Below are 13,505 nucleotides of genomic sequence, written 5' to 3'. Positions count from 1 at the left end.
GGACATTTAAAATGTGTTTCTGGGCAGCAGGTTTTAAAGGTCCTGCTGTAAACAGCTGGGAATTCCTTCCATTGGCAGAAATCTTCTTTTCCTGCACAGGACTTTCCATAGACTCCTGTTCCCATAGAAGTCAATGGAAACTCCTGCGCATCTTGCACCAAAGATAGGTCACTTCCTATCTTTTCTCTCAGCGTGTAGCAGGCATTGTAGCCATGCATGTCCTAACTTTGATGGGTGCGAGTATTTAGCGCATCTAAAATTCCTTCATGTGAACGCTTCTATAGGAAACCATTGGCTCTTATAGAAGCACTGTTTTCATGCGCCTCTAATGCGCGAAAACAGCAGTCATGTAAACGAGGCCTAAGGATACTTTTACAAATGCCCAAGAGCTCATCCCAGTTGTTCCTCTGCTTTTACACAGGAACGAACATCGCTAACTGAATGGAGGCAGAGCGGAGATCATTCCACCCTGCCCGCCTCTATTCACAGTAAGCAGGAACGATACAGGAACGATACAGCGTTTAGTTTTCTGCATGCACCTTCAAGCCTTACTTGCTTGCACAATATTTGCCTTTCTTAATGTATAAAGTCTTTTAATGTCCACTGATGCCTTCTTTTTATGGGCAGCAGCTTATTGTTCACAGTATACCTTTTTCTACATTGGCGTGAAATCGCTGTAATCGGCAAAGTAAAATCTCAATGATTCTTGAAATTATTGTACAAGTATTATCTATAGACTGTATCAATGTCATGTTTTGTTGTCCTTTAGTGTACAGTAGCTAGTAACCCGTTAAAAGCCAGAGTGATCGTCTCCCAGTTCAGTAGAATGGATGGAGCTGGTGTTCTCGATGAGCCTTTTCTTGCTCTCATTAAGCACCGGCAGACAGCCTGATAAATGAGGACACGCATGTTGCTTTAGAGTTTAGTTTTTCCTCTGTGAAATGTCTCAGATTTAAATGTCTTTTAAAAGGGAACATCAAATTCCCAGACATATCTGTTCTCTAATTACAGTTGTTGTTTAGTATATTGGCTTTAAACAGCATACATCAATCTATTAATTAGCCGCACAGTATTATACCCCTAGGACATGTTACACGGCATGTATGCGTGCCAGATTCTACTTTATCTTTTTATGTTGTTTCTTTTTGGGGGAGTAGGGGTGGTATAGCTGAGCACTGAAATTTGGGATTTTTGCAAATGTTCTAATGAAGAGGAGGAAGACTAGCTACCTCTCTTAGTAAACAGGCACCACATACCTTACCATCTATATTGTTGCTGCATAATTACCTTTTGTCTAGCATGCCTTCAACCGGAATCCACATGATTTCTTGTGGTCCTCTAATGTCTCTTTTTGCTGAATTGAGGGATCATGAAGCATCATGGCTGTAGTGTGTTGTTATAGCAGGTAGATTTGCCTTTGAGTGCAAGCTCTGTGTTCTCTAATGGTGGTTAAATAGGTTCTCCACTTTAAACAATCCCAACTTGATAATAGAGTCCCTTGACAATCAGCTGATCATGGCATGTTTACCTGGAATTCCCAGCAATCAACTGCAGTCTGGGGAAAACCTTGTGGAAGATGTTCAGATCTCCTGCAGTGCTACCACAGGGGGAATTAAGCATTACACAGTGTCCATTCGAAACAATAGTGTATCTAGCAATGTAGGGCAGATCCTTCAGAGCAAGAGATGATCATTGTACCTGCTTTTCTCTATGGCCAAGAGGTTAGGAGCCTAAATGGCAGGTCCCTCTCTATTAACTCAGCATTCCCTAATAGGGTGTATTTGTCTCTTACAGAATGCTCTAACATGGAGGAAGGAATGCCAAGGCCAATGATAGTCTACATAAGGCCTTGTTCATATGATAATGGCCTCAGTTTACCCTATACTGCTGGCAGAGGACTGCAGCTTATCCTGCTGTATAGACATACAATGTCCATACGTTCACTTTTATTAAAGAAAAAACAAAAGGATATTGGAAGGTATACTTTTTTTTAACTGCATACATTTGTATGGAATAGCGTAGTCTGTTACGCTATACCATACTGTTTGTTTGCTGTATTCCCTCCCAGTGGAGACCAAATGGACACTCTTTGGGTCCCAGTTGGGTTATTAAAATGCTTAGCATGAACGTGGGAGCCTCTCTTAGCATACACACTAAGCAGAGGCTATTGATGTGATCTGAACAGTGCCTAAATATGTATAGTACCAGTAATTAACCTAGGTCTGGTGATGTTGAAGCCATAAGTACTTCAACTCGGTTCCTGCTTGATAGCTATAGTTTCTGGAATTTGAAATAATGACCAACCAAATACCAACTTACATATTTTTATTTGTCCCTTCAGGTACCGAGCTCGTGTGGAGAAGGTTGAGTCGCCCTCCAAGATTCATGTATTTTACATTGATTATGGAAATGTGAGTATCCACTTTCAATTATAGCATTATCCAATATATAAAATGTGTAATAATTGCAAATGAGTTGATTGTCATAGATGCCTATAGCCCTTCTCTTGCCTAAGGCAAATGGCGAAATGGTACCACCTCTCGGTACCCCACCCGGGTACTGGTGTCATATGTCTCCACCAGAATAATGGGTGGAGACTAGAGAGGAGCGAGTATACTCGTTTCGAGTAATTACTCGATCGAGCACCGCAATTTTCGAGTACTTCTGTACTCGGGTGAAAAGATTCGGGGGGCGGGGGAAGGCGTGGTGGAGCGGGGGGTAGCAGCGGGGAACAGGGGGGGGCCCTCTCTCTCTCCCTCTCCCCCCCACTCCCCGCTGCAACCCCCCCACTCACCCACGGCGCCCCCCGAATCTTTTCACCCGAGTACGGAAGTACTCGAAAATCGCGGCGCTCGGGCGAAAAAGCGGCGTGGCCGAGTAGGCTCGCTCATCTCTAGTGGAGACATGTTTTGGCAGTCCTGAGTATAAGGAAATTCCCCCAGCGACTGTTTGGCTGCCACAAACAAGCCGTTCTGATCTCAGCCTCCTGCCTCATCCTCCCTTTCCCCGCAAACGCATGCTGCTGGAAGGGGCACTGAAGCTGCGGCTGCTACTGCTGCTGGCCGCCCAGCTCCTTCAGCAGCCCCTCAAACCTCCTGGCCCCTACGAGTCCATGTCGCAGGAAGCGGTGCCAGCACTTAAGCTGCCGACGCTACTGCTTCTGGCCACCCAGCTCTTCCAGCAAACTTTCAACTCTCCTGCCCGGACCCCATGAACAGTGCTGAAGGCTACATGTGTACCGCTGCACCGCAGTAGCCAATCCACAGCTGAGGGCGTGACCTTGCCATTCCCTGTCATTGAACCCATAGTTCCGGTGGAGACATAATGCACCAGTAACACCCACCCAAAAAAGCACTATATATATGGCTGTTATCTTTTGGATCAATACAATAAATGAGGACTTCTAAAACATTTTTTACTCTGATCTCCCTCGCCTGCACAGGACATCTGATGGTGTCCAGTGTCAGAATTATCAGGAGGTAGTGCTTTCAGGGGTGGGACTCAAAATTCTGACAACGTGTACCCTACATGGGTGATTACATTTTACATGTGAAATTCCTGCAGCATGGCACGCCGCAATAAATTATTCCTAAACTAATAATCAAATGAAACCATTACAATACTTCAATGTATGATATTGTAATTGTACAGCACCACAATCAAGCTCAGTACATAAATACAGCACCAGAACCAAGCTCCGTACATAAAGCATCAGAACCAAGCTCAATATAAACACAGCAGAAGAACCAACATTATAAGTATAGCACCAGAACTAAGCTCAGTACATAAATACATCACCAGAACTAACCTTAGTATGGAAATATAGAATCTCATCCAGCTTAGCAAAAGTATAAGCTGTCAAATCAGCCCCTGCTATTTAATGTTGTTCTTCCTAATATGACCTGAACAAAGGTAAAGTATGATGGGAGTTGTAAGTTCACAAACAAGAATGCTACTACCCATAATCACTGTATAGACTAAACAGTGGATAAAGTTCTAAAAATGGTCAATAGATGGCAGAACAATGTAGTTGAGCAGGAAGGTTACCGACATCAGCCTATCTGTACTGATGTTTAGTGTTTCTTGTAATCTGCATGAAGCACTTCTCTTCATTCTTACCTCAGTATGGCCGCCTGCACACGGGCGGAAATCCCGCGGCGGGATTATCCGCGGGATTTCCGCCAATGAAAGCCTGCATAGGAGTGCATTACAATACGCACTCCTATGCAGACGGTTTGGCCACGCGAAATGTTGCGCGGCAAACAAACCGCGGCATGTCCTATTTCTGTGCGGGGCTCGCAGAGCCTCGCACAGAAACGTCACTCACCCGGCCGCCGGCTCCGGTCTGCGCATGCGCCGGCAGCCGGCACATGAAAGAGCCGGGGCTGCCAGGCGCGGGTGAGTACGCGCTGCTCCCTGCAGGCGCTGGGGTCGGGTCCCGCGGCGAGAATTCTCACCGTCGGATCCGACCCGCTCGTCTGCAGGCGGCCTATATCAGTATTTTTTGAGTTTCATTCACAAATACATTACCAGAAAAACATTATTGAGTACTGAGTGTTATTTTTTATTTTTTTATTTTTGTATTTAAAACCAGACAATATTTGTCAATACTGTATTAATGTCTATGTAATAGTGCTATGTATCTCAGAAATGTGACGTGATAGACATAATCTGATTCTTCCACTGAATTCAGCACCCCCAAATTAGTTTAATTAACCTGTTTCCAAACCAGATACAGAAAGTTTTTTTTTTTATTTGTTGACCAGTGTTATCATTCGATAGAAACATACAACTTATAGAGGCAAGGTACAAGAACATTATTCTTCTACTATATAAGGCACTTGTTAGGCCCCACATGGAATACTGTGTACAGTTCTGGTCACTGGTGCTCAGGAAAGATGTTGCAGTACTTGAGGGGGTTCAAAGAAGAGAGACTAAATTAATAAATGGAATTAGAGGACTGGAATACCCAGGGAGGCTATCAAATTTGGGATTATTTACTCTAGAAAAAAGATGGCTAAGGGACGATCAAATAACTATGTATGAATACATTAGTGGACAATACAAGGATCTCTCCCAGGATCTGTTTATACCTAGGACTGCGTCGGTAACAAGAAGGCATCCTCTACGTCTAGAAGAAAGCAGGTTTCATCATTAACACAGAAGGGGGTTCTTTACTGTAAGAGCAATGAGACTGTGGAACTCTCTGCCTGAGGACGTGGTGATTGCAAAATCCATAGAGGAGTTTAAGAGGGGACTAGATGTATTTCTAGAGCGCTATGATATTACGGGATATAGACATTAAGTGACCAGTGGAATTGTTGATCCGGGTCTTGCAGTCAGGAAGGAACTATCAAACATTGATCCAGGGAATATTCTGATTGCCATTATGGAGTTGGGAAGGAATTATAAAAGTCATACATTATATGATAGAGGCACGCAGGCTGCACACAACTCCCATTACATGTAAGTGATTCATATGTAAATAATTGCCTCGGCTTTTGTCAGTTTCGGATTTCACTGATTGTTTTCAGATAGATTATTGACGAAAACCGAGGTATCACTACTAATTTTTAGAAAAATCTAGTTACTAGACGAAAAAAAATCAACAAAGCAAACACAGAACGCCCCCTGCTGCCCCATTATGTTTCAACACCCACCTGCCGCCTCTTTTCGTTCAACCGCTCCCTTGAGAAGTAAAAACACCCCCCAGGGGCAATAACGCCTACGTTGAGAACCACTTGCCTATAGTAATAAATAGCCATGATGTCCCCTATAGTAATAAATAGCCATGATGTCCCCTATAGTAATAAATAGCCATAATGTCCCCTATAGTAATAAATACCCTTACTGTCCCCCTATAGGAATAAATGGCCATAATGTCCTCTGTACCAGCCGTACTGTCATACTTATTAAAATAATAAAAACACTCCCCTCCCCCCACAGCGCCTTCCGTCTTCTGCCTGCTCTCTTCTAGCTGACATCTTGGAAAAAATACATCTTCATCTTAAAGGAGCTGATACAATTAGCTTCACATTCAGTCACATAAGTCAATGGAAGCTGTCTTTACCCGCAGCCCTTCCGCAATTGACCTTGTGGAAAAGTCGCGGATTCTGCATAATCACTAGGCGATGATGCAGGAAAATCGGGGCTTTAAAGAGAAAAATTCTGTACTGCCCCTGTCCGACGGTTCGCTGTGCAGTCCATCCGCAGTACAGGAAAGCGGAAGATATTAGAGGTACGTGCGAATGCTGGCTGGGCACAGGGTCATATTCCGCTGCGGGCTCCCGACCTGGTCGTGTGCAGCCGGCCCTACAGGAATGTAGAGGTACCTTGCTACACAACCCCTACCAGCCATGAGACGCTTTGAGCTTTCCTTCAGATTGTCTTCCATGGCTTTTTACACTATGGACTGCTCACTTAAAGATAACACTGTCTTAGTAAAGCTTTAATCAGGGGTTGTGATAATACATATATTTATAGTGACACAAGTAAACATCAATGCATTGAAGCTGTTTTATGTGAATTTGTTCTGACCCTGCATTAAGTGCTAGTGACCCTACCTGAATAGTGGATAGTATTGTATTCAAAAGCATTAACCTGCTAAAAGGATTAGGAAGCCGGCTCTTTCCAAGCATGGAAGGAGATCTGAATCTCGCAGGTCTCTGTATAATATATATTACATAAATAAATTTCCTGCATGGTCCCTGAGGACTCATAAAAAGCGCTCAATTTAATATATTCCTTCAGATTGAATCTTTTCTCTCTGCCGCAGTGTGAGGTAGGGCTGTGTCTCTGATTAGAGTAAATTTGGTCTGTTAGCAAACAAGCAAGCCCGTTCCCTGCACAGAAAGAAATGAACTTTCCTAACACAAGCCAGAGCAGTCTGTGAGCTCAACAATTACGTGAGCAATTACATATTATGTATTAATGTGGCAGACAAACTACTAATTTATGACTTTACACAGACTTTTTTTCCCCTATCATGCTATATGTATATATATATATATATATATATATATATATATATATGTGTGTGTGTGTGTGTGTGTGTGTGTGTATATATATATATATATATATATATGTATATGTGTGTGTGTGTATAATATATATATTTTTTTGTTTTTGCTGTGAACGCTTAAAATCTTTAGACTATTTAATGAGCCTTATTCGGGGAGTTCACAAGTCCCCAAAGCTTATTGACTGGCTCATTATATGATGCTCCGGTAATACCTCTACCTGTACTGTTGTGGGATTTTCTATGTAAATTGGCTCAAATGAGCCAAATCAGAAACTGCTCCAAATGAAGGATTTATTTGGGTTTATATGTTCTCAAAGAGTCAAGTTTTTCAGTCAGCATATTTATGTGAACAACTACAGAAACTCTTTAGAGGGGGATAGAACTCCTCCTATCGGAATTGCAGCTTATAATAAGAGGCTCCCGTCACACAGTTATAATGAAGGAGATGACAGTTCAGCCTCCTGACTGTATTCTTATGTTCTTTAGCCTATTTAGGTGCATATACAGAGTAGTGATAATCACATTGTCCTCCCAGCAGACAGTAATAGTACAGGCTCTAGCTGGTCATGTGTTGCTGTGCTGACGCACCATGGGATTGACAGCACAGAATAGTGAAAGAAAAAGTACACAGACATCTTGTCATTAACCCTTTCCAATCCACTGTCTGACCTCTGAAGACATTATGATTTAAGGCTGTACAGCTCGGATTTTGGAAGACATCCGTCAGGGTTCTCTTACTGTATATTGCCAGCCTCCCTACTGTTGGAGCCTATCCAACGTGTCACCTCATGCAGTACTGGCTTTAGCCAGCATATAGCGCCATTGTATAATGGCAGAAAAAGAGTAAGCACCCTAGGAAAACCAGGATACCAATTGGATTGGAAAGGGTTAAAGGGGTTGTCTCGTGTCGAAACAGGTTTTTTTTTTTCCATAGGCCCCCCCGTTCGGCGCAGGACAACCCCAATGGATGTGTTAAAAAAAAAAATACACATTACTTACCCGAATCCCCGGTCTGCGACTTCTTCCTACTTCTTCCTTCACCAAGATGGCCGCCGGGATCTTCACCCACGATGCACCGCGGGTCCTTTCCCATGGTGCACCGTGGGCTCTGTGCGGTCCATTGCCGATTTCAGCCTCCTGATTGGCTGGAATCGGCACACGTGACGGGGCGGAGCTACGATGACCAGCTCTCCGGCACGAGCGGCCCCATTCACCAGGAAGAAGACCGCACAGAGCAAGTGCGTCTAAAAACGCCAGAAGAAAGCGAAATTAGATGGCACCATGGAGACGAGGACGCTAGCAACGGAGCAGGTAAGTGAATAACTTCTGTATGGCTCATATTTAATGCACGATGTATATTACAAAGTGCATTAATATGGCCATACAGAAGTGTATAACCCCACTTGCTTTCGTGAGACAACCCCTTTAAGATGATGCCTGATAAAGAGGAGACCGGAAGCTGCACTGCATGGAATGGACTGCAATACACATAGGTGGTGTCCAAGGTGTGCCAATCTCTATGTCATCCATAGGATGAACCACAACTGGCGCATGCATAGAAGAGTGAGTAAAATCTGCCCACAATACCGCCAAACAATCTATGAATGCAACAGTCCTCCTGTTCAAGACTTATATCATCCTGTGGATGATGTAAGAGATGTCGTCCACGAATGCCACATGTGAATGGACTAGCAGTGCACATGCTGGCTTCACATCTATGGGACAGATAGGGATCGATGTACTCTATCTTCCTCTATCCCATAAAAGTTGAGATGCAGTCAAGCATGCGCACCACCGCCTTAGGCCTCCCAGGCGTTTTTGTACAGCGTTTAGTGCTGCTTTTTCAGCACAGCGCTAAATGCTGTACAACACTCCCATTCATTTCAATGGGGCTGCTCACACAAGGCTGAAAACGCAGCATCTTCAACGCTGCGCTTTGACAGCATTGCATGTTCTATTTTGGGTCGTTTTCAGCTGTGTGTCGTCCATTGAAATGAATGGGCAGCGGTTTCAGCGCTGCCGAAAACACGGCACAACTTGGTACTGTGCTTGGCAGGGCTGAATGCCGTAGCTACACTGTCTGAGTAAAAAATAAATAAATCAATACTCACCTTGCAGATGATGTCGCTGACCCCGGCAGCGCTTTCGGGACTTGTCAACCGGCAGGGGAACTTTTTCTCTGGTGACGGGGATTCGAAATCTCGGCCTCCAACGAGAGATTGCTCTGATTGGCTGAGTGCCATTGAGTGACAGCCCACTCAGCCAATCACAGCCAGCGCTGGATGCGTTAAATCACAGCCATTTATTCATTTTATGGCTGTGATTGGATGCATCCAGTGCTGGCTCTGATTGGCTCAGCCGGCTGTCACTCAGCGGCGCTAAACTAATCAGAGCAAACGGACGGCTTCACAAGGTCTCGACAGTGGTGCCGGGGAAAGCGACATCGCAACTAGGTGAGTATTGATTTTTTTTCTTTTATCAGCAGCCTTGGCTACTCTTTCAACTGTGCTGAAAACAGCCAAAACGCTGGCATAACGCATGCCAGCGCTGCTGAAACCGGGCGGAATCTGCAGTAAACGCAGCGTTGAAAAACTGCAAACGTCTGTGTGAAGAAGGCCTTAATCACATGGGGACTGCTTTTCTCAGGATCGCTGTGAATAGGGCCTACATGGAAGAAACCCTTTAAATGTTTTTCTCTTTGCTGTAAAATGAAAAAAAGGGGGTTTGATTCCGTGTTAGCGGGGGAAAACCTTGAGGAAGGACCCTACGCAGGTCCGAAAGCTCGTAGCATATCCACAAGATTGCTTGATTTCTCTTACTGAGAACAATCTCTCTGCTGTGGAATTCCAAGTTCTAATTCCCCACCAACCGTTTCTGTGCTTTAATACAGATATTCTGGCAGTTTCCTATTAAATTACCTTTGATCTGCCTAATTTCTTTTACACAGTTATTTACTCTCTATGTGAAGAGCTGTTTTGCCTGTGTCCCCATGACAAAACTCCCTGCCTTGTGCTACAATGTAGAGACATACGTTAGCTAGGTTTTCCTGCACCCGGGGCAAGGATTCAGTTTGGCACCTCCTTACCCCTTCGATCTTAATCTGAACTCTGCTGGCTGCGCCCCCTCCCCATCACCAATAATGTAATATAATATAACAATCACACATTGGGACCTCCAGTGATCTGACATTTATCATCCTGTGGTGTGGTTTCCGTCAATTATTCAACTAAAGATATGTTTACAAAAGACTACTATTGGCCCAAAAAAGCAAATCCAAACAATTGTTCAGTGTAAACATGGCCACCAACAAGGCAGGAAGCGATAAAATGCTAGCCATTTTGTTTCACTTCACTCTAAAAATAGTCGCTGGTTAATCTGCAGTCAGTCATTGCTCTGTGTAAATGCATAGGATGGTCTGTCGTTTGTACACTTCAGTGACTGTCTAAACCAGTGTTTCCCAACTCCAAACCCCAATTCACCCCAATAGGTCATGTTTTCTGGATTTCGTCAGTATCGCACAGGCGGTGTAATTGTCAGACGTCACCACAGGTGGTGTTACCATAGGATATCCTGAAAACATGACCTGTTGGAGTGCCCTGAGGAGTGGTAAACACTAGGGATGAGCGAACGTACTCGGTTCGGGTGTTTTTGGACTCGAGCACCGCTTTTTCCGAGTAACTGACTACTCGGACGAAAAGATTCGGGGGCGCAGCGGTGCGCGGGGGGTTACAGAGGGGAGTGGGGGGGGGGGGCAGAGAGAGCTTCACTCTGTTCCCCACTGCCCCCCCCGCTCCACCACGCCGGCCCCCGGCTTCCCCCGAATCTTTTCGTCCGAGTAGTCAGTTACTCGGAAAAAGCGGTGCTCGAGTCCAAAAACACCCGAACCAAGTACGTTCGCTCATCACTAGTAAACACTGATCTAAATGATAGTGATCAGTGTAAAGGTACCTTTTACCTTCAGACATAAAACTGAATGGCTTCAGAGGTTGTTACTTTTCCAGGCACAAAAGGGAAGTTCTGGAAATGATGACATTTAGGAGGTACAGCTAAGTAGTGCTGCTCTGTACTCTTTTCTTCGTCCCGTACAACCCCTAATCCCTCACTGTGTTTACATGCATCGCTTCTGCAGTAAATGCTGCAACAGACTGTTGCCTACAACTTCCAGCATGCACAGAGCTTGTATACTGCCAGCACTGTAGCTCCACCCACAGCTCACAGGTCCTACAACGTACCAGCACCAAACTCCCTCTAACTTAGAGTGCCAGAGAAAGCTGCTGCAGCAGAGGGACAGGAGCTTCCAGCACTCTGAACTGCACATGAGCAATAAAGAGCAGTACCTCTGTTCCTGACTTCCCATCATGCACTGCTCACAGGAAGTTGGAGGCTATGGGCGGGGAAGGAAGGGGTAAGTGTGGACAAGACATCAGAAGAGATATTTTTCAGGTGGAGGGTTACGTGACATAGATAGAAAATGAAGAATGTAGTTAGAGCAGGTGCAGTGAGCCTATTACAGAATGACTTATTGTGGTAATGTACATTAGATTTTAAAATGTTAGTCAGTGCCTGGAATACCCCTTTAAACTGTTTCAGTGGCTTTCAATTGTCTAATTCTGCACCACATATTTTTAATGCTTTAAGCTACCATAATGTTACTAAATGAAGAGCAGTACAAAGAGGCGTATTACCAATAATAAGAGTATAACCAAAATTTAGAGTGTGGCGCACACGCAACAGCAGATCCTGACCGCCCATGCAAGCATTTCTGCTGCGGTGCTGCCCTCCGTGCATAGAGAACAGGGTAGCTTTGATGATTCCAAACAATGGGAAACACATCGAGCATATCCTGTAGTGGATCATCATTGGGTTCCATGTCACACAAAAATTGCTAATAACTTTAACAGGAATAAAGGCACATGGCCATATCTGCCCTATAATCAGAGATTATACAAATTGTATATAAAAATGTATGAAACAAAATGCAGAACAGATTCCTGTACTTTCTTTTAGCATAAATAAGTAATAAAAATTGACTACATTAAGGGAAAAAAAAAATCATTTTTTAGCTTTTCTTGCGTAATATAACAAAAAAAGCAACTGCAAAAAATTTTTTAAAAAATAAGCATTTTGAATGCCTTGGTTCAACGCTGCCATTGATTTTCAATAGGGCCTCACAGAACTGCACTCAAATGCGTCAATTTTCGAGCCCTGTGTGCTCTATTTTAGCGCACATTTTAACTCACCTCAGCGCCCATCGCAATGATGGGGTGCATTGAGAAGAGCTGTGATCGCTGTGACATGCATTTAAAAATCGCAGCGTTTTGCCCACTCCGTGTATGAGAGTGGCCTTAGGGGTTAAAAACCTGTACAGAGAGGGGCTTTAAAATGTACCTCCAGTTATGTGATAAAAAAAAGGTTTGTGCACGATAATCATTTTTATAGATAACTTGCCTACCAAATTCTGTCTCAAATCTGTAGCATGAACCAGCCGCTCATCTCTTTAATGCACTACCTAACCTGTAAACCAGTACCGGACCGAACGGTGTAGGGTGTACTATGAATTTACAGTCCTAGCTCCCCTACTGGATACAGGAGCCAAGGAAACGGCACTGTATGAGCCCACCATAGAATGAGCAATCTGCTATATAGGCAATTTAGAATAATGATTATTATGCACAGTCCTGCCCTGGAATCATTTTTTTACAACTACAAGTTTGTTTTAATTGCATCTTCTGGTTGTGCTGCCCTCTACCTTTTGGGCTATTTTGTTATAACCAGTATCATCTTGTAACGCTTTTTCATATTGAACCCTTCCTTACAATTAGCCATCTACATGTCCTTGTTTATCAGGACTGGACAGAGGTGAAACATTCAGGGGGATCACTAAGTCGTACAAAGAAAACAATCTTTCATATACCTGTAGTGCAGGATATATTCTATCACTATAACATATAGTGCTATGTACTATCACGTAGAGCATCGTGGTCACATCGGTGCTTGCCATCTGCAGCACTGCTGTCTGCCGTACTGGGTTAATGCTTTCCGTCTGAGTTCCTAATGCCTGTAATGCTGAGTTTACACTTGAGCTCTTAGTTATTCACAGTCAGAATTTTTTAGATGTATCATTCTCTCCTTTCACAGCCCACTTTAGATCTCCTTTTCAGATTATGGCTTTAAACTGTCTCTCTCTTTCACGTAGTCAACAGAGCTATTTGTTCCCCCTCCTTACTGGGGGCAGGCGCAGGCCGCAGGCTGCTCAGCAGGGCAGCTATGAACTTGCAGCAAAGATACCACTCCGGCCCCCGGATTGCCCCTCAGCTAACATGTATTTTTGTTCTTGACATCGTTTCATCTCCCAGCTGCCGGCAACCGCCCTCAGCCTGTGATTGCCAAGATTAATCCCTTCGTTGTAACCTCTGTATGAATATGCATGCTTATAGGGTTTTACTGTCTATATATAAATATACTGAGGATGTCGATGGTGGAC

The 13,505-nt window shown here is 44.0% G+C and overlaps 1 protein-coding gene across 1 annotated transcript in view; it reads left to right on the top strand.

Moving 5' to 3' along the window:
- SND1 (staphylococcal nuclease and tudor domain containing 1) overlaps positions 1 to 13,505 on the top strand; it is a 572,988-nt gene that overhangs the window by 544,873 nt on the left and 14,610 nt on the right. The window contains exon 20 of the mRNA XM_066592191.1: positions 2,342 to 2,411. Within this exon, the coding sequence (XP_066448288.1) occupies positions 2,342 to 2,411 (70 nt within the window). The remainder of the gene's footprint in view (positions 1 to 2,341; positions 2,412 to 13,505) is intronic.

This window comes from Eleutherodactylus coqui, chromosome 2 (assembly GCF_035609145.1).
Source record: "Eleutherodactylus coqui strain aEleCoq1 chromosome 2, aEleCoq1.hap1, whole genome shotgun sequence".
In the NCBI taxonomy this organism is placed as follows: domain Eukaryota; kingdom Metazoa; phylum Chordata; class Amphibia; order Anura; family Eleutherodactylidae; genus Eleutherodactylus; species Eleutherodactylus coqui.
Note: the sequence above shows the minus strand (reverse complement) of the source record. Positions and strands in the feature narration are given on the sequence as shown.